Source organism: Rhinichthys klamathensis, unplaced genomic scaffold (genome assembly GCF_029890125.1).
Source record: "Rhinichthys klamathensis goyatoka isolate OS25496 unplaced genomic scaffold, OSU_Roscu_1.1 h1tg000646l_1, whole genome shotgun sequence".
Lineage (NCBI taxonomy): Eukaryota > Metazoa > Chordata > Actinopteri > Cypriniformes > Leuciscidae > Rhinichthys > Rhinichthys klamathensis.
Genome location: NW_026607092.1, coordinates 115,059 through 135,000, shown reverse-complemented (window position 1 = coordinate 135,000; position 19,942 = coordinate 115,059). Strand labels below are relative to the sequence as shown.

At 37.2% G+C, this 19,942-nt stretch overlaps 1 protein-coding gene across 2 annotated transcripts in view; it reads right to left on the bottom strand.

The window, feature by feature from the left end:
- znf385d (zinc finger protein 385D) overlaps nt 1-19,942 on the bottom strand; it is a 96,559-nt gene that overhangs the window by 35,290 nt on the left and 41,327 nt on the right. For both annotated transcript variants that reach the window (XM_056241490.1, XM_056241489.1), the window contains exons 3-4: nt 18,796-18,903; nt 8,609-8,774 (exon numbers count right to left, since the gene is read on the bottom strand). In XM_056241490.1, coding sequence (XP_056097465.1) covers nt 8,609-8,774; nt 18,796-18,903 — 274 coding nt within the window. The remainder of the gene's footprint in view (nt 1-8,608; nt 8,775-18,795; nt 18,904-19,942) is intronic.

Sequence of the window (19,942 nt, the reverse complement as noted above, 5' to 3'; positions counted from 1 at the left end):
ACGGAGAGTGCAACAGTTACCGTACGGTGCTTGGCAGTGGTCAAAAAGTATTTATACAGTGACTTGGTGTTAGTCAAAAAACAGTAGGTAATTTGGACAGGTAATTTTACATTGGTGATAAAAAAAAAAACAGAGACCCTTTTGGATTCGTACGGCAAGAAAATCAGACTAACTCCTGTAAATGTTGAAAATATCTTACGTCCCCATCAGAAACAATGACCGCCTGAAAAGGGGTTTAGTAGTTTCTGTGATTTGCCTCTATTAATTTCAATCTGAAATGAAAATATGCAGAAGATTGGTGCACAGACGGTAGCTCAGTTAGGTCAAAAAACACACGAGGAGAAGCATTAGCATAATACAATATCGGCAATCGCAGACATTCGCATTCGGTCGGGTCTCAATTTCACAAAATGCATTCAAGTCCTCCTGAGAAAGTTCGTATGTATAGTTGTGGAAGTGGTGTTTCATGGGAATAAAGATGGCGGTTCACCTTCTCTTAATTATACATAAACATACAGCAAGGTTTTTAACTCTATACTTATATAAAATGAAGAACAAAGAATGTGCATCAGGTGCGTTTTTCTTTGTTTTTAATTAATTTATGAAGTGGCTGTAAACTTTGTTACATATTGTTATATTACAATCAAATTCTGTGCAATTCGTTGTAAAAAAAAAAAAAATGTGGCTATATCACTGCTAAATACCTTTACGTATTGAGAAATACTATATATATATACTGTACACACTGTATAAATTATATATATATATATATATATATATATATATATATATATATATATATATTTCTCACTGACATGGCCCCAACTCGTAAACTTGGGGCTTAAAGAAAATCCCACTCGTATTTACGACTTTGCTCTTCCTCATGAATCACGTGATTCGTCTCTTCTTCTCTTTCTGCCTGTATTGTGCAGCTCTGGCGTCTCTCCCCTGACAATCCGCTCTTTAATAGCTAATATCAGGGTACATTTCCTACAGCACTGGACTGGAACAGAGAGATGGAAGCATCTCCGTCTCACACACACACACACACACACACACACACACACACACACACACACACACACACACACACACACACACACACACACACACACACAGCTGACTCATCTTCTCATCTCTCTGTCTATCTCGAGCCTCAGATCACAGGACGGCACCGTGACCGAACTCTCAGACAGAGCTGCCGTCTCACTGATTAGATGTTATTTTCAGCTTTGACAAGTTCTTATTTCTGCTCCATTTTTCTATTATACAAGTCTGTGGCGTCGCTATTTCTGGATTTTCTTGCATTGATTTGTCTAGATGCAGTAGGGAAAAGACAGTAAACTAGCTTTTACTGTCATTTAGTAATTATTTCCAGAATATTCGACAAAGCTGCTACTTTTACTACTAATAATAACTATAACAATGTAAAGCATTTTTTCAGGGACTTCACAAAACATAATTAAACAAAACAATCTACGCAGCTTATCTGCATGCAAATTTTTAGTTGCTTCCCAAAGTTTTATAGTCCCCCTGTGGTGAAAATCAAGTTTTTAATGTTGTTTATATGTCTATGTGGTGTTTTTAATATGCTTTAAGACACACCATGTGTAAGTTCATAAGTCGACAGCATTGCTGAGTATTTTCTGCTTAAAACTGCAGTGAACCAAAGACAGTCTCAATAACACGGTTTGAAATCGCTGGTGTTTCTGACGTCACAAACGACCTTGTAACCAATCAGATCAACGTGTGATCGTCAACCAGTGGATCTCTGAGCTGAGGGAGTGAGTGGAGGCGGGGCTCATCTGCATATTCATAGAACCGCGTATACTAAATGAGGCAAGGGTGTCGAGTTACATTCAAGCTGTTTTAAGGCATGTAGAAATTTTTTTCAAGGAAAAAAACTTTTAAATATGTAATTTTAGTGATCACATATGAGTTTAGGGGGATAAAATTATTGATACAGGGGACTTTAAAGTATTATTCTTAAGGTTGATTATTTACACACACACAAATATACTTGTTTTTATGCATCGTGGGGGGCAGAAATGCTACATAATGAGGACCACCCTTTAAAACCTAAAAAAATATTCTGACAACTAATACAATATCAGTTTAGAAAATGTCCTTTCAGATTACAAATATTTTGCTATAAAAAATGTTTACACACACACACACACACACACACACACACACGGTGCAGTTGCTGCAGATTTATCAGCTGCTCATCCATGATGTGAATCTCCCGTTCCTCCACATCCCAATCCTGCTGTATCGAGATCTGGAGACTGTGGAGGCCGGTTGAGTTTAGTGAACTCACTGTCACGATCAAGACACCAGTCTGAGATGATCTGAGCTTTGTGCTGAAAGTATCCATCAGAAGATACACTGTGGTCATAGTGTGATGGACAACACTCAGGTCGGCTGTGGCGTTTTATCGATGCTCAATTGGTACTAAGAGGCACAAAGTGTGCCGAGAAAACATATAACACACCATTAAAGCACCAGCCGCCTGATCCGCTGATACAAGGCAGGATTATCCATATACTTTCATGTCGTTCACGCCAAATTCTGACTCTACCGTCTGAATGTCTCAGCAGAAATCGACACTCATCAGAGCAGCCGACGTTTCTCCAATCCTCTATTGTCCGGTTCTGTGTGAATCGTAGCCTCAGTTTCTGTTCTCATCTGACAGGAGTGTCACTCACTGGTGTGTGTCTTCTGATATTGTAGTTCATCCGCTTCAAGGTTGATGTGTTGTGTGTTCAGAGACGCTTTTCTGCAGACCTCGGTTTGAGACAATGGTTACCGTATTTGAGTTGCTGTTACTGGCTGGAATCGTTCTCCTCTGAAAGGCGTTTTCACCCACTGGATATTTAGTCTTTTTCGAACCATTCTCTGTAAACCCTATGATTGTGCATGAAAATCCCAGTAGATCAGCAGTTTCTGAAATACTCAGACTAACCTGTGTATATAATATAGGGCCCTATCACCCGGCGCAATTGACTTTGTACACTGACGCATGTATCATTCGTATTTTGCACCCGCGCAAAGCGGACTTTTCCCTCCACAGACGCACGCCGGCAAACTAGGGAATGAACTTGCGCTCCCTGGGCGGTTCAACGCAAAAAAGGAGGCGTGTTCCGGCGCAAACAATCCCTGGTGCTATTTTGCAGTTCCAGAAAACAATTGCGCCACTGACCAGAAAAAGCCTAGTCTAAAGTCAGTGGCGCGTTGCGCGTACATTCAGATGCTATTTTAAGCGCGCATGCTTGGCCATAATACAGAGTGTGAACAACGCGCATACACTGTAGATGATTCTCTCATCTACACAGATGCATTTTACTTTTTGCAAATGATACATTATTATAAGGAAAAATATTAAAACACGAGGGAAATCATTGTTGTGTCCATGACGATGGGAAAAATAGGCATAAAGCGTACACATTTACCCAAATTATTATATGCATGTTTAACCGAAGCTAATTTTGGTAGATTTGTCCCATCCCCAATGTCACTTCTCTTTTACGGCCCTGACGAGAACATCGATCTCCTCGGCTGTGACCCGATTCTGAAGCGCGCCTGGTAAATGCGCCGTTATAATAGTATTGCGCCATGGAACAAGCGCACCTTGTTCATCATGCTCTTAAAGGGAATGTGATATGATGCTCTTATTGGTTTGTTTCCCGTTACGCCCAAACCGCACCTATGAATAATGAAGCTACTTCAGTCCAACCCCTTTTAGATTTGCTCCGAGCGCAAGAGTCATTTATCCCGCCGGTTAAATAGCAACAGCGCCGAGATCCGCCCACAAAGTTACTTGCGCTTTGCGCTTGACACTTGCGTTTTAGATCGTTAAAATAGGGCCCATAGTGTAGGTTTGTATAAATGATACTTTTATTCTCAAATACACCTGTACGACCTGTAGTCTGTGTGTATTGCGAGGTCCAAAATAATTAGCATGCTAAAGTTTATAGACAAGCTCGCTAATAATGAAGAAACATCAAGGTGGAATATAACAAACAACTCCGAAACATGTAGTCAAATGCATACATGTTTTCTTCCCACACATTATTCCCTTTCCAATCCTGACTGTTATTTAATGGGAGAAAAAAAACAACAACCTTGAATTAAACACATTAAACAGCCCCTCCACAGGAGCCGAGTCTCTCCAGCGCTTCTTTCTGCTCTCTGAAGCCCATCTATTAGTGTCTCAGCCTCTGCTATTCATTACATGCGGCAAATAAACTCGAGATAATGCAGCTTTCACCCGCCCCCACAATTCATCTCTCTGACATCTCCACACATTAATATTCATTACCGAGTGGCATTTTGACAAACAAACGCCCCGCTCGCCGCAAACTCTGCGAATCGGTCGGGTGTTGTGCTGCGTTCGGGATGATGTGCCGTGATTTATCGGGAGGTTTCTGGCCCTGCGTGATCATGTACTCAACTGGGTCACGGTGCCTTTCTTTATTCGCAAGCCTTATTAATGCAAACAATACACCGGCTCGATTAGTTTCCAGATAACGGCAGAGGTAGGTCACCGATCCCTGCGTTTCCATTCCAGAGATCCAAAGGGGAGAATTGACTAAAATGAATTGCTCCCGCTGATAGCACTATTTATTTGCACGTGGTGCACGAGTTGTTTTAGCACAACGCATTTATGCAAATCAGATAATGACGCAAACGTAGCGACACACAAAACCTGCAGTGGGCTTGGTGCAAATCCCATTCTTCTGAGTACTAAAGAGTGGAAGCACATTATCATAATCTAATGTAGTGATTGCGCTGAGTAACTCCACAATAGCACAGGTTTATGATCAATACGAGCCTCATTGGAAAGAAGGCATGTTTGCACTGGAAAGAATAGAAAATACTTTATTTAAATACAGTGCATCCTTATTTTAGCACATTTAGTGCCCGTTTAAACTGGATTGCCATGCAGTCAAAATAATGATGCATGAGTCATGAAGAAGAAGACAAAACAAACAAACAAACAACAATGTATGCAACGAAATAATACAAGTAAACGCAAAAGTATGTTAATAGAAAAAGTGATACATTTTTGTTTTTACTACTAAAAGTGGCCAAAAGTGATGTCTTTATGTTGCTTTATATTTTTTAAATATTTAAAATATTTGGGAAGAAAGAAGACACTAAACTTGGTTAAGGTATTTATCTGACAAAAGTATTTGGCAAAAAAGACACTAAAGCAACAGGTTTTGTTTTACTATGCAAAAAAAACAAAAAGCACATAAAAACAAAAAGCTCAGGAAAATTATACATTGACTACAACATAATCAGTAATTAATATTTCATTGGTTTTTTCTTGTTTTTGCATGTTTTCACAATTTCTTTGTATGACAGCCTGGCCAAAACTGATGTCTGGACAATTATTTCTCATGTTTTATTGCGTTATCATCACAAATAAAACAATCGACTCCAAGCACAACAACGCAATATGCTGACAAAATGTTTTAATAAATGTTTACTTATAAAGATGTCACTTGGTTGGACATCACTTTCGGCCACTACTGAATACGAGTCGACATTCTGACTTCAATCCAGTAAAACAAAACAAATTTAACACTATTTGTTTCTAAAGAAAAAAATGCACAAAAAAATGCTTTTTTATGCAGTATTTTTTAGTGAATTGACCCCAAAGTGTTGACAAGAACTCCTGGTAACAGACACATGTTATTATGAATTGCACAACACACAAACTGCTGACACTAGTGCATCTTTAGTGTTTCTGTGTTTATTGTTGCATCTAAAGACATGTCATCCGGCTCATTGAGACGAGGCTTTGCTTTATAAGACAAACCTGACTTCAGGCTACACTTTTGCTTTAAAGAGCCGCAAATTAGATTACACCAGGTGTTTGAGTACAAATAGACTTTTTTATTGGGCGAACTTGACTGCTGGGCTTAAACAAGCAGAACAAAAAAAAGAAGTGGAGTAAATTACTGGTTCCAGAACAGGTTCCAGACATGTGTTGAGTGCACCTAATCTCACAATGTGCTTGCGTACACAATTTTGTGCCATTAAACTCCAGCCGCCTGATCCAGCTGTAATCCTGCAGAGAATATAGCCAACCCCTGGATCGCTAACACACACACACACACACACTGTTTGCTTTGGATCATCTGAAACAGCAGTACGAGACCTAATGAACCACGAGAGCGATATATAACCTCTCTTCACTGGGGAAGAACATCAAGACCAGGAGAGGTCAATGAACAGCAGAACCTGAAGTGAGCGTCAGGCTATTTTCCACCGGCGCACATGAATATGAAGTTTGTACTGGTGCGACATCAACTAAAGTACTGAGAGACGCCGGATAGAAATTATGGCCTTTAAGCCGATTCTTGGAACATATTTCTTGTTTCCAGTTCAGAGAGAGATCTTTGTGACAGAAATAGAAGTGGAGGTCAACTCTTGTCCAGGGAAATATGATGAATGTTTCCTCTGTTGCACAAAATAGCAGAACTCAAGCAGATTCTTACATTTTTCAGAGTGGTTTTTGCTCGTGTTTTGATGCTAGAGCGTTCTGGGTGGCTTTTACCGGCCCAGGTTGAATTAACACTCAAGTTTCTGATATTCTGGGACCAGACGCATCAAAGAAAGCCCTTCAGTTACAGTAAGAAAACCCTCAGTCGCAACAGAACTGTTACTCTGTTAACTTCAGGTGTTTCTTGCGACCGGCTGCTGATCTTTAGATTTGACTCGATGTAAAGGTGTGCTCAACATTACTCTATTCAATTTCATGAGCAAAATTCAGTCATTTCAGAATTTCGCCTGATGGACTTTCCTGTGGAATAGAAATATTCCTATGCAAATTTCCTTTCAGATTCAAGCTTAGATGTTCTGGATGGAGATTCGTACCTAGGCAAAGCTTAGTAAAACGTCAATAGTATAAAATTGTCCATTATTAAGAGGCTGTCGGACAGCAGTGATTTCGGCTGGTGTGTTTGCTAGACTGCACAGTAGCTTTGGATGAGTTTTTCTTTAGTTCTTCATTAATTGAATTTCGCAAGTTTAATTTTTTTTATTAGTTTTGTACTTTTGCAATTGAGTACAGCTCTGTATTTTGCCAGATTGTTCACTATATGAATCATCATTTTGATGATGTATTCAGGGTTGGTTTGCTAGCCAGCAGAATAGCTTCGGATGTTTATTGTATGTTTATCACTAATTGTATTTCATCACATCCAGTCACGCTTTTTTGTCACCTGCGAAATTTTGCCAACTAATGGTAATTGTATGTGACTATACCTCAAGTCTGCTTATTTTGCCATTTTACTCTCAATAAATCTTTGAAAAATGTATGAAAAAATTAGTGCTGTCAAATGATTAAAATATGTAAGCCCGATTAATCGCATTAATGTCATAGTTAACTCGCGATTAATCGCACATTTTTATCTATTCTAAATGTCTCTTGATTTCTTTTTGTCCCATTATTTTTTCTCATTTTAATGCTCTTATCAACATGGAAAACTGGATCGGCTTGCTTTGTGCAAATGTATTTTATTGAGAACAACATTGACATATACTGTGTTCAATTTCACACTAACATTCTCACTTGGAGCAAATAATCTCTCACACAATGTAACACTGTCCATCAACAAAAGGGTGAAAGAAATACTGACGAGGTCCTGATATTGACGAGGGGGCGGAGGATTCGCATCAGCTGTGTGTGTGTGTGTGTGTGTGTGTGTGTGTGTGTGTGCTTGGCCATCATCAAGTGGTGTTTCAGACTGGACGTGCTGCGATGATGATAGCTCAGTTCACAACGACAAAACACACAGATCACATTGGTCTTGTCAATGGAACCATTTGGCAACTTTTTAAAAGTAAACTTTCAATTCAGAATCTTATTGGCATCCATTTCGGCGTCTCGCGCTCGTCATCCACTCAAAACGTAACGGCTCGCAGACCCAAACGAGTGTGTGCGGCGTGCCTGTTGTTTTGCTTCCAGTCTAGCTAGATCTTCTTGCGCTTTGGTCGACGAAGCAACAAAACGTCCTCGCGCGGCGCAAGCCATTGAAATGAATGGGTTTCATAGCGCAGCGCCGCGTCCTGTTGCAAAAGCATGTGAAAAAAACTACAAAGTTTGCTAGGCCAAAAAGACCGTTAATCGCGCAATAAAAAAAATGACGCCGTTAAAATGGGTTTGCGTTAACGCCGTTAATAACGCGTTTAACTGACAGCCCTAGAAAAAATGCATTGCAACATTTCTTTTTTTTTTTGGTGCAATTAAATACAGCTCTTAATACGAATCATCATTTTGACTCCAATGAGACACGTCCTTTTGCTGAAAGATTGCACGCAAAATGATTGCAACAGCTTTCTGCTTTACCTGCGACCTGAACAACGCTAAATGTGATGCACCTCAAGTCTTTAATTGCTGTTTTATCATCCGCCAATCATTAAAAAAAAGCAAATGCTCACTTTAAAAATGAAACAACGTGCTTTGCTTTAAAGCCACGAGATCTGAGTCATCATTTATGTTTGTCGCAAACAGTTTAATATTTAGGGTTAGGAGTTTATTCAAGCAAGCATGAGCCGAACAGTGATGTTTTCAAGCATTAAATACGCCTCTTACCTTTTCCGTCAGTGTTCCCGGTCGAGGGAGAAAGGCTCTTAGGAGGATCCTTGTTGGCGTTTTCCCTGCTGACCGGGGAACTCTTGTGTTTGAGGCATTTGGGCGCGTCCAAGGATTTCAGCTTCTTGGCGTGTTTGGTGCCTTTGTAGTGGGCCAATGCCTGGCTCTAGGAAACACAAAACAGGCCAACCCGTGGAAGGGCCAGCCCAGACCAGGTGTTAGCAACATCAGACCAGACTCTGAGCCATCATGAGCAAACAAGCTCACGTGTGTCCACATCAAACCAGCGAGCAGAGCCCATGCATCTGTGAGGGTGAATGTGCCGAGGCGGCCATCTTTAACCCAGCCCAAATACAGCTCTCAGTGTGTGAATCCTATACGTAAAGCCACAATTTGTGTGTGTGGACTCTCTGGATCTGCTCCAAAGCCTAATGAGACGCAGACTTATGCTGCAGATGTTAAGGCACCACAGGTGATGTGCTGTACAATGAAACGGGGAAAATGGAAATGGAAAAAAAAAAGTAATTCACACAAGATGCTTTAAAACATTGGAGAAAGGAATTTAAAATGTGCAAATGTTGGTTAATATACACGGGAACCTGTTATATCTTGATTTAAGATTAGCAAACATCATTTAAGAAATTATTAATAGTAATTATAATATATATATAATTATAACATAATAATGAAATATTTAAAAAATATATATCAAGTACTGTTAATTCGATTTTTTCATATTTATTGAAAATTAAATAGTTACATTAAATTGATCACTATAATAATTGCATAATTAAATTGTACTTATACTGATAATTAAACTATAATGGTAACAATTATAATATACCTGTGTTAAATATATAACCACCAGTATATTTAATCATATAAAAAATGTGTTAAGGTCAGTTTATATATATATATATATATATATATATATATATATATATATATATATATATATATATATATGTATATAATATTCTGTTTGTTGCTTTTCTCTTTTAACACTGTACCAACACAACATAACATTTATTAATTAAGTTAAAAAAAAAAGTAAAAAAAATGTGTCTGTTTTTTTTATCCAAGACTTTGTAATTTTATGTCTATTCAATGTTTTCATCTGCAACAGTAATTTAATATCTTTAATATATCTATAATTATAGATACGATATCTAGATTTGTTATTATATATCTATAATAATATAATAATAAATCTATCAATAAATATTGATTCAAGTGATCTAGCAACCAGTCAAACAGCACAGACGTCTGTGAATAAGGTGCAATCTATAATGAGCTTAATTTACATATAAAGGAGACGTGTTTGTGCCGGAAAGAATGACAATGACTTTAATTAAACATTCACTGCGTTAATTCAGCGCATTTAGTGCCTGGTTAAAACTGGAATGATGAAATAATCAGCATATCATATAATTAATTTGACTATAATTTTCAGTTGATTGACAGACCTACTTCTGATTCATGCATTACCAAGTTATATATAATTAAATAATCAACTACTTAACCCGATAGTAATGCATCTTATGCTTATATACGCATTACATCATAATATCAGAAGCATGTTATTTCAAAACTCAATTGAAATCAATAGGGAGTCGAGTCTCCCGTTTGAGGAGTGATATTTGTATGTTCCCTATATAGGCAGCTCACTAGGTTTGGCCTAGTCTGAGTAATGGTGTGGTTTAAAGAGTGTGACAGAGAAGAAAAGATTTGTACGTGTGTGAGGTTATTATCCCCTATGACACAGTCCCATACATTACACCTCCAGCTCACGAGGATGACTTTAGTATGGAAGCTTGTTTCTGCCACAGAATGAAAAATAAAAAAGGTAATTGCGACTTTTTATCTCGCAATTCTGACTTTATTTCTCAGAATTGTGAGATATAAAGTCAGAATTGCGTGATATAAAGTCAGAATTGCGAGATATACTGTAAAGTCAGAATTGCGTGATATAAAGTCAGAATTGCGTGTTATAAAGTCAGAATTGCGTGATATAAAGTCAGAATTGTGTGATGTAAAGTCAGAATTGCGTGATATAAAATCGCAATTGCGTGTAATAAAGTCAGAATTGCGTGATATAAAGTCAGAATTGCATGAAATAAAATCGCAATTGCGTGTAATAAAGTCAGAATTGCGTGATATAAAGTCAGAATTGCGTGATATAAAATCGCAATTGCGTGTTATAAAGTCAGAATTGCGTGATATAAAGTCAGAATTGCGTGATATAAAGTCAGAATTGCGTGATATAAAATCGCAATTGCGTGTTATAAAGTCAGAATTGCGTGATATAAAGTCAGAATTGCGTGTTATAAAGTCAGAATTGCGTGATATAAAGTCAGAATTGCGTGATATAAAATCGCAATTGCGTGTTATAAAGTCAGAATTGCGAGATATACTGTAAAGTCAGAATTGCGTGATATAAAGTCAGAATTGCGAGATATACTGTAAAGTCAGAATTGCGTGATATAAAGTCAGAATTGCGAGATATACTGTTAAGTCAGAATTGCGAGATATAAAGTCAGAATTGCGTGAAATAAAGTCAGAATTGCGAGATATACTGTTAAGTCAGAATTGCGTGATATAAAGTCAGAATTGCGAGATATACTGTTAAGTCAGAATTGCGTGAAATAAAGTCAGAATTGCGAGATATACTGTAAAGTCAGAATTGCGTGATATAAAGTCAGAATTGCGAGATATACTGTAAAGTCAGAATTGCGTGATATAAAGTCAGAATTGCGAGATATACTGTTAAGTCAGAATTGCGTGATATAAAGTCAGAATTGCGTGAAATAAAATCGCAAATTGCGTGATATAAAGTCAGAATTGCGTGAAATAAAATCTCAATTGCGTGATATAAAGTCAGAATTGCGTGAAATAAAATCTCAATTGCGTGATATAAAGTCAGAATTGCGTGATATAAAATCGCAATTGCGTGATATAAAGTCAGAATTGCGTGAAATAAAATCTCAATTGCGTGATATAAAGTCAGAATTGCGTGAAATAAAATCTCAATTGCGTGATTTAAAGTCAGAATTGCGTGATATAAAGTCAGAATTGCGTGATATAAAATCGCAATTGCGTGATATAAAGTCAGAATTGCATGATATAAAGTCAGAATTGCGTGATATAAAGTCAGAATTGCGTGATATAAAGTCGCAATTGCGTGATATAAAGTCAGAATTGCATGATATAAAGTCAGAATTGCGTGTTATAAAGTCAGAATTGCGTGATTTAAACTCGCAATTGTGAGAAAAAAAGTTAGAATTGTGATTTCTGTGACATTTGTGAATTATTATTGTGCAATTATTATTATGTATTTTTTTAATCAGTGGCGGAAACAAGCTTCCATACTTTAGGGAACACTTTACAATAAGGTTCATTAGTTAACATTAGTTCATGTATTATCTAACATGAACTAACAATGAGCAATACATTTGTTACTGTATTTATTAATCTTTGTTGATGTTAGTTAATAAATATCCAGCTGTTCATTGTTTGTTGATGTTAGTTAATTAACAGTGCATTAACTAATGTTAACAAATGCAACCTTTGATTTTAATAATGTATTAGTAAATGTTGAAATTAAGATTATAAATGCTGTAGAAGTATTGTTTATTCTTAGTTCATGTTAACTAATGAACTTTATTGTAAAGTGTTAACGGAAAAAACAAATCTGTTAATATCCGCGGGCACAATGCATCAAACGCACTTGCTTTCACCTTCAAACCAGATTTATTATGGCTCAGTTTGACCAGGCCATACACACACACCGTCTTTAGTCGCCCTTGTTTAGCTCTCCGCTAACTCCTGGACGCCTGTCTGACATTGCTAACAGCGGGAGGAGGCTAGCAAGAGACGGACACACACTTCTCTGAATAAATAAGGCAGTCGACGACCTCGCTATATGCAAAAACATGATGGGCATGCGAGTAACAAAGACACAGATGCTAGGGTACACAACTGCGTGTTTGCAAGCACACTGTAAAGAAATTAAGCTAGTACAACAACAAAAATCTTAGTACTTATTTCCACTAGCTTTTTCTTGTTGACTCAACTTTTGTCTGACACACACACACACACACACACACAAAAAACGTTTAACTTGACATTATTTGTTTTCTGGAGAGGTGCAACTATTCTGTAACAAATTTTTTGTAGTTGAACCAATTCAACATTTTTTTGTCTATTGGAATTTATTTTATTAAAAATCATTTGGTCATCACCATTTTGGTCTTTGTAACTGTGTTTAGAAAAACACATAATTTGTTGCTATAAGAAAGAAACCAAGATGATCAAGTTTTCAGCCTCATAAACTAGAATAAATCCCTATAATCTTATTTCTGACCATAAGTGATTTATTTTTAATTCATATTTTACCGGTAAAACTTTCTTGCAGCAGATCAGACATTCTGGATTCTGAATTTTAAAATACGTTATGGGGAAAAAAGTCTTTTGACACACACACACACACATCAAAAATCAGCATATGAAATTATAAAACTTTATAATACAATTAATATTTAGCATTTTTGTTCAGTGAGTTTTAGAAAAAATATATAATAAATAAATAAATAAAATAAAAAATAAACATATTTTTTTTAAATCACAATAATCATAAATAATTATATTTATTTTAATAGTTAGATTGAAACATTTTAAATTAGGAATAATAAAAAAATTATTTATTATTTATTACCGTCCATAAAACTGTATCTTCCATAGCATAATTTATAAGCTAGTCTACGTCTGTTAGTAAAACATTAAGTTTACTCAGATTTGCTTTGTTGAGCTTTCAGTTCAATATCTTGCAAACAACATATTTCATAACATTCCTCTCAAGATGCATGTCTTCACAACACCAGCTTGCTTGCCAGAGAGGTAGTTTTATAAGGACATTAAGGGCAGATATACTGTTATGAAAAGCAATAAGACGTCATGACAGATCAGTCTTCTTTTGATATATTGTATTTGTACAAATAGCAGCGCGGGATATGGATCATAATCATATAGATTTATATCACGGGGGTTTGTAAGTAACACATCATTTGAGCGGGATAGTGTTATGAAAATAGCTTTAACACCAAGATAAATGGGGTGTTTCTCGACACCTTCCAGCTATTGGTCTCGTCGGCCAATCACAGGGGAGAATGCAGTGACACATGATAAATGTCATGTGTAATCTGTGCCGCAATCAAGCATTCATTAAAGGCACGACACGGAAGAGGAGTCACAGTGAGGGCCGAGAGCAAACGCCGAGCGAGGAGAAAGCCCGTCCTGCACCCGAGCCTTTAACTGAGACCGGCACCGGCACTGGGACGCCATCAATCAATCACGGCCACAGGACATTACAGACACAGCCTGTGTTCGGCAGCCACGAGCAGAAGCTCTTCAACAACTGACTAGGTTTTCTCTCCCCAGCCATTATAAACTGTATTTATAATTCATACACCCAGAAGAATCCATAATCAAGTGCCTCATATTCATGTGAGTAACAAACACTGGTAACCAGTAAGACACCAGTCAGTTAGAAATGAACAAATAATTTAAATGAATTAAAGCAAAAAAAAAAAAAAAAAAAAAAAATATATATATATATATATATATATATATATATATATATATAGTTATAAAAAATATATATATAATAAATTACAATTAATTGTAAATAAAAAAATATAGGCATACGAGTAACAAATATACAGATGTCAGTAAGTTATAAATAAATAAGTGCATAAATAAATATTATAAATTATAATTAATTGTTAAGAACAAAAAAAATTTGGTCATGTGAGTAATAAAGACACTAAGTTAGTTAGTTATAAATAAATAAAGTTACAAACTATAAATATTTTATATTAATATTATAAATTATAAATAATTGTAAAAAAATATTAATAAAAAAATAGACAACAAGTTAGAAAAAATGAAATAAATAATATTAAATAATAAATAAATAGCCTACAGATAGAATATAAATATGTAGCATTATTATACATAATAAATATTTACAAATATATTATAAACTATAAATAAAAGATTTAATAAATTATAAATATTGTAAAAAAATATATAGTAACAGACATATCCTAAGGTCCACCAAGTAAAAAAAAAAACCATACAAATAAAATAAATATAAAATGGTAAAATTATTACACATAATAAAAATGAAATATACGTAGTATAAATTAGAAACAATTATTTAAAAAACACAAACACAAAAGGTGGGCATTAAACAGCTGCCACCGTGACGCCGAGCCTTTAACTGAGGCCGGCACTGGGACGCCATCAATCAATCAATCAATCAATCAATCAATCAATCAATCACGGCCACAGGACATTACAGACACAGCCTGTGTTCGGCAGCAACGAGCAAAAGCTCTTCAACAACTGACTAGGTTTTCTCTCCCCCGCCATTATAAACTGTATTTATAATTCATACACCCAGAAAAATCCATAACCAAGTGCCTCATATTCAAATAGACCTGTGGCGATATATGAAAACCAAATGTCATTTTTCAAAAGTCACCCAGAACGTCTGGCTGGACTCTGTAACTCTCCAGAAGCCATTTATTTTTTTGAAAATGTGCCATGTAAAGGCTTCCCGTGCTCAGATTGGAGCTGATTGGAAGCTGGAGCACAAACGACCAATGATAATGAGGTTTCGCCGTGATTTGAATGCATAATCTCTCCCAGGCGCTCTCTGTGATTGGCTACTGGAGAGCTACAGGAGCTGTGATTGGTCAACCGAAGCCCCGCCCCTTCATCCTGTCACACGGTTCTGACGGATGCCCATGATGAGCTGTGATTACTGTTTTGATAGGCCTCAGTCTTGCGGATATTACAGCTTAATATCTGACAGTGACGGCGTAAATGAGCACCTAATAGAGAGGATATGGGCAATGCTGTTTTTAAATAATCATATTTGGATTAAATGCCTCTGATGAAAGCGTGGCACACAGGCAAACGTTCTCCTGAATTGAAAATGACAAGGGATGGATGAAGGACGAAAAATAAAATTGTCCTCTTGGCCATTTCAAAGTCACCTTGCATGAATATAGTCAGTGCAAGTCTATAGTCTCAGCATAATAGATGGCTGGACAGTCATTTCTCACAGTATAAATGGATCACATATATGGGCAGGACTTCTTTACTTATTTTACACACAGTGTATCAATACTTTAAATCCTTGTATGTATAGTAGGGTAAAGATATTGATTCATAAAACAAATGACTCTTCTGAATTGATTCTTTATTATACATTAAAAACAATGCACAACCAGTGTAGCCCAATTCATCAAACTAACGATTCTTATAAAACCGGTTCTTTACTGTGAATAAAACCCCCAAAAAAAAACATGATTCTCACAAAAAGTTTCTTTATAGTGAATCAAAAACAGATAGCGTGACCAATGTAGTCTGATTCAAAACCAAATGACTCTTATGCACTGCACTGGTTCTTTTCATCGAATCAAGCGCATACAACACGACCAATGAAGTTTGATTCTTGAAATGAATGAATCTTTATGAACCGGCTTGTTTAATGAATGGTTATGGCTAATGAAAGACAGGTTAAGTTTCAAGTTTGTATTTATTTATATAGCACATTTAAAAACAGCAAACAGGGCTGACCAAAGTGCTGAACAATAGACAAGATAAATTACAAGGACAAACCACACATTCATGACAAAATATCACAATGAGTTAAAAGCTAAAGAAAAAAAAGGGTTTAAAGAGAGGATTTAAAAACAGTTAGAGATTGAGCCGCTCTGATATAAACCGGAAGGCTGTTCCACAGCCTAGGGCCGGCAATCGCAAATGCTCTGTCTCCTCTATTCTTTAACCGTGATCTGGGGACAGACAGAAGTCTCTGATCACCAGACCTCAGGCTTCGTGTGGGATTGTGTGGACAGAGTAGCTCAGACAAATAGCTCGGTGCCAGATTATTTACGGATTTAAAAACAAAGAGAAGAATTTTAAACTCGATTCTAAAATGCACAGGTAGCCAATGCAGTGATTTTAAGATAGGTGAAACATGATCAAATTTACATTTGCATTAGCATTCTTTACTAATTGGAGACGATCAATAGAGTGTTTGGGTATGCCATAGTAAAGAGAGTTGCAATAATCCAACCGCGATGTAATGAGCGCATGGACAGCAATCTCTAAGGTTTTCTCAGAGAGAGAGAGAGGATTTGATCTTAGAGAGAAGACGTAGCTGGAAAAAACAAGAACTAATCACCGCATTTATTTCTTTTTCAAATTTGAGGTTCTGATCCCAGACAACACCGAAATTCTTAATGCAAGATGAAGTTGGATAAAGATAGTCCAGATCAATGTTACTGCTATTATGGTTGTCATGGGGGCCAAAAACTATAACCTCGGTTTTGGATTCATTCAAAAATAAGAAATTTTGAGAAAACCACATTTTTACTTCTTCTAGGCATGCAAAAAGAGATTTCAGAGCAGTATCTTTGTTGCATTTCAGAGGCAAATAAATTTGTGTGTCATCTGCATAGCAGTGAAATGATACACCATGCTTTCTGAAAATGGAGCCCAGAGGAAGTAAATATATGGAAAAAAGAATGGGTGCTAGAATAGACCCCTGCGGCACTCCACATGAGAGTTGGGCTGGCAAGGAGTAAAAATTACCCAGTTTGACAGAGAAAGGTTAGTGTTTGAATCGGTCTGAAACACCGTCCTGTATCATTTACAGCATCAGCAGAGAGAGAAAATGTATTTCTTGAAAGCAAAGGGTGCATTATGATAGCCTGGAAATCCAGACCCAAATCCGAAAGATTAAGGGTCTGGCATTGAGTAATGAAAATCGCCCAGCTCGAGGGGCGGCACCAAGCATGCATTTGAAAATCTCCCTGCACGCAATTGGATAACACTACGACCAATCACAACAATACGCCCCATACGCTTCGCTACCAGCGGAGATAACTGGTAGATTAGACTCTTAAAAACAGCAAAAACTTCCTTCTTGCAAAGGAACGATTCGAGCGCCGTCTTCTGTTCCTCTTTTAGATAAAAAGCCAAGTCGTATTTATATTTTAACGTGCGAAAATTTCGGACGTTAATTTCGGACCTTTAAGGTAAAAAAAAAAAATACGACCTCACGTTATGTCAATCACGCTTGCACACTGCCTCCGAAACTTTCGTCCGTCATTAAAAAAATCGGATCGGGTTCGATTTTCTGCATTTTTCGCATCCGTAGCAAGCAGTTTGAATGGCGTTTGAATGGTGTTTTGACAATTCAGAGCCACCAAATCAAGAATGCGAAAAAATGCATACGAAAATTTCGGACTCAGTGTGCAAGGGCCTTAACTCGTTCATTGTAGCAGCCAAAGCCGTTTAAACAACTGGTGTTCATCCATAGCCATCTTGCAATGTTTACTAATGACTTTGACGTCGCAGCGCTGTCGTCATCTGTTAGCTCGCCTCTGGCCCGCCTATATCAGATACACCGGTGTGATTGGTGCAGCTCGGCTTCAAGGGCATACTTAATGAGCATCATTACTCAATGCCAGAGTGACTCGCTGAGCAAACCCAAATCGTGCTCTTGTGAGAACTCTGGATTTCCAGGGTAGCATTATAACTGAAATACACCAAAAACCTAGACAGGAATATAGTGTCGGCCCACATCTGGTACGTCTGGAATCTGAAGAATCAAATCAAATTGAATTGAATTGAAGCTTTCCTGTAGCTCAAACAGTAGAGCATTGGCGCTTGCAACGCCAAGGTCATGGGTTTGATTCCCAGGGAAAGCAAGAACTGATAAGAATGTAAAATGTGTACCTTGAAACGCAATGTAATTCGCTTTGGATAAAAGCGTCTGCCAAATGCATGAATGTAAATCAATCAGCGTTTGTGAATCAAATGATTTGAATTAGAAAAACAGCTCTGATCGAGTGAATACTTTTAAGTTTTCCAATGGTTCGTCACAATATATAGGTGAGTAAATAAGCACAGAAATTTAATTTCTGAAAACTATTGCATTAAATCTCATAAACAGATGCAGAAAGTGATAAGACAACTAACACACAATCAAAGCAATTAAACTACCTGGCTTTACCGTACTGGCTTTATTGCATCATCTCGACTGTGTTGGATGATGATATCTGTAGTTTTAGGTGGGAATATCAGAGTCAGGGTGAACACACACTCACCTGTGAGTTAAACCTCAGCTGGCACACGCCACACGAGACCGCTTTCCTTTTAGCCGAGGCCGAAGCGCTGAACGTGTGATGTAAAACAGCTTTCTGAACCTGGTCCATCTGAGGAAGAGAGAGAGAGAACGGAAAACCAGTTTTATTAGCCTCACTCAACCCAGCGGCGTACTGAATGTCAACTCTGTTACCCATCGGACGGCGTGATAAACCGCGGCCCTCGGGGGCTTCAGCAGAAACACGACATGTGGTTGAGCAGCGAACGCACAGTCTGGAACCAGTTAAAGGCCAACGCAATTTCACACACACACACACACACACACACACACACACACACACACACACACTCTCTCGCTCTCTTCAATCAACACAGCGGGAAGGAGGAGGGCAAAACAACTTCCACCGAGGATTACATGAGAACCCAAATCAAAATGATACACTCAGAAAGGTCTGCTGAAATTACAAGAGTTATGAGCGACAGATCAGCCTGGGATTCTCTACTTTCTTTGGGAAAAAAGATTAAGTAGGTTAAAGTTATATTTCATAACAATGTTTAGTTAAACATGCACATTTAGAGTTTTGCTGTGAAAACTAAGCATTTACTGAAAACTAAATGTCATAAATATACACAAAAAAATATATTTTTTATTCTATTTATTTATTTAATTAATTAAGAATCGGTCAGAAATTAGTCAGAAATGTTAAAATCCTGAAAAATGCAATTCCTAGTAACTTCATGTTGTTTATTATTTTTTTATTTTATTGTATTTATCTTAAAGCTACACTGTGAGATTTTTACCCCCATCTAGCGGTGAAAAGGTATATGACCATCCAGTGAATATTAGAACTGTTCCTCTCAATTCCGATTTCGTTTTAACTCCTACGGTGGCCAATGTAGTCCAAGATTAACATGGCTTCCAGTTCGACCTCGTCCATGAGTGTTCCTTCAAGTGATGAGGTTACTTTAGAAAACTATTATAATTTGCAGTAATTTAATTTGTCAGGTAACATATAGGTTATTTATATGACATTCGACACGGTGCCATCGAGTGTTAAAACGCGAAAGGCGAAGCTTGAATTAACGGGTATGTCCCTCTTTGGCTAATGTACTTTCGAGATGGAGGGGCAACATGGCGACCGACATTAG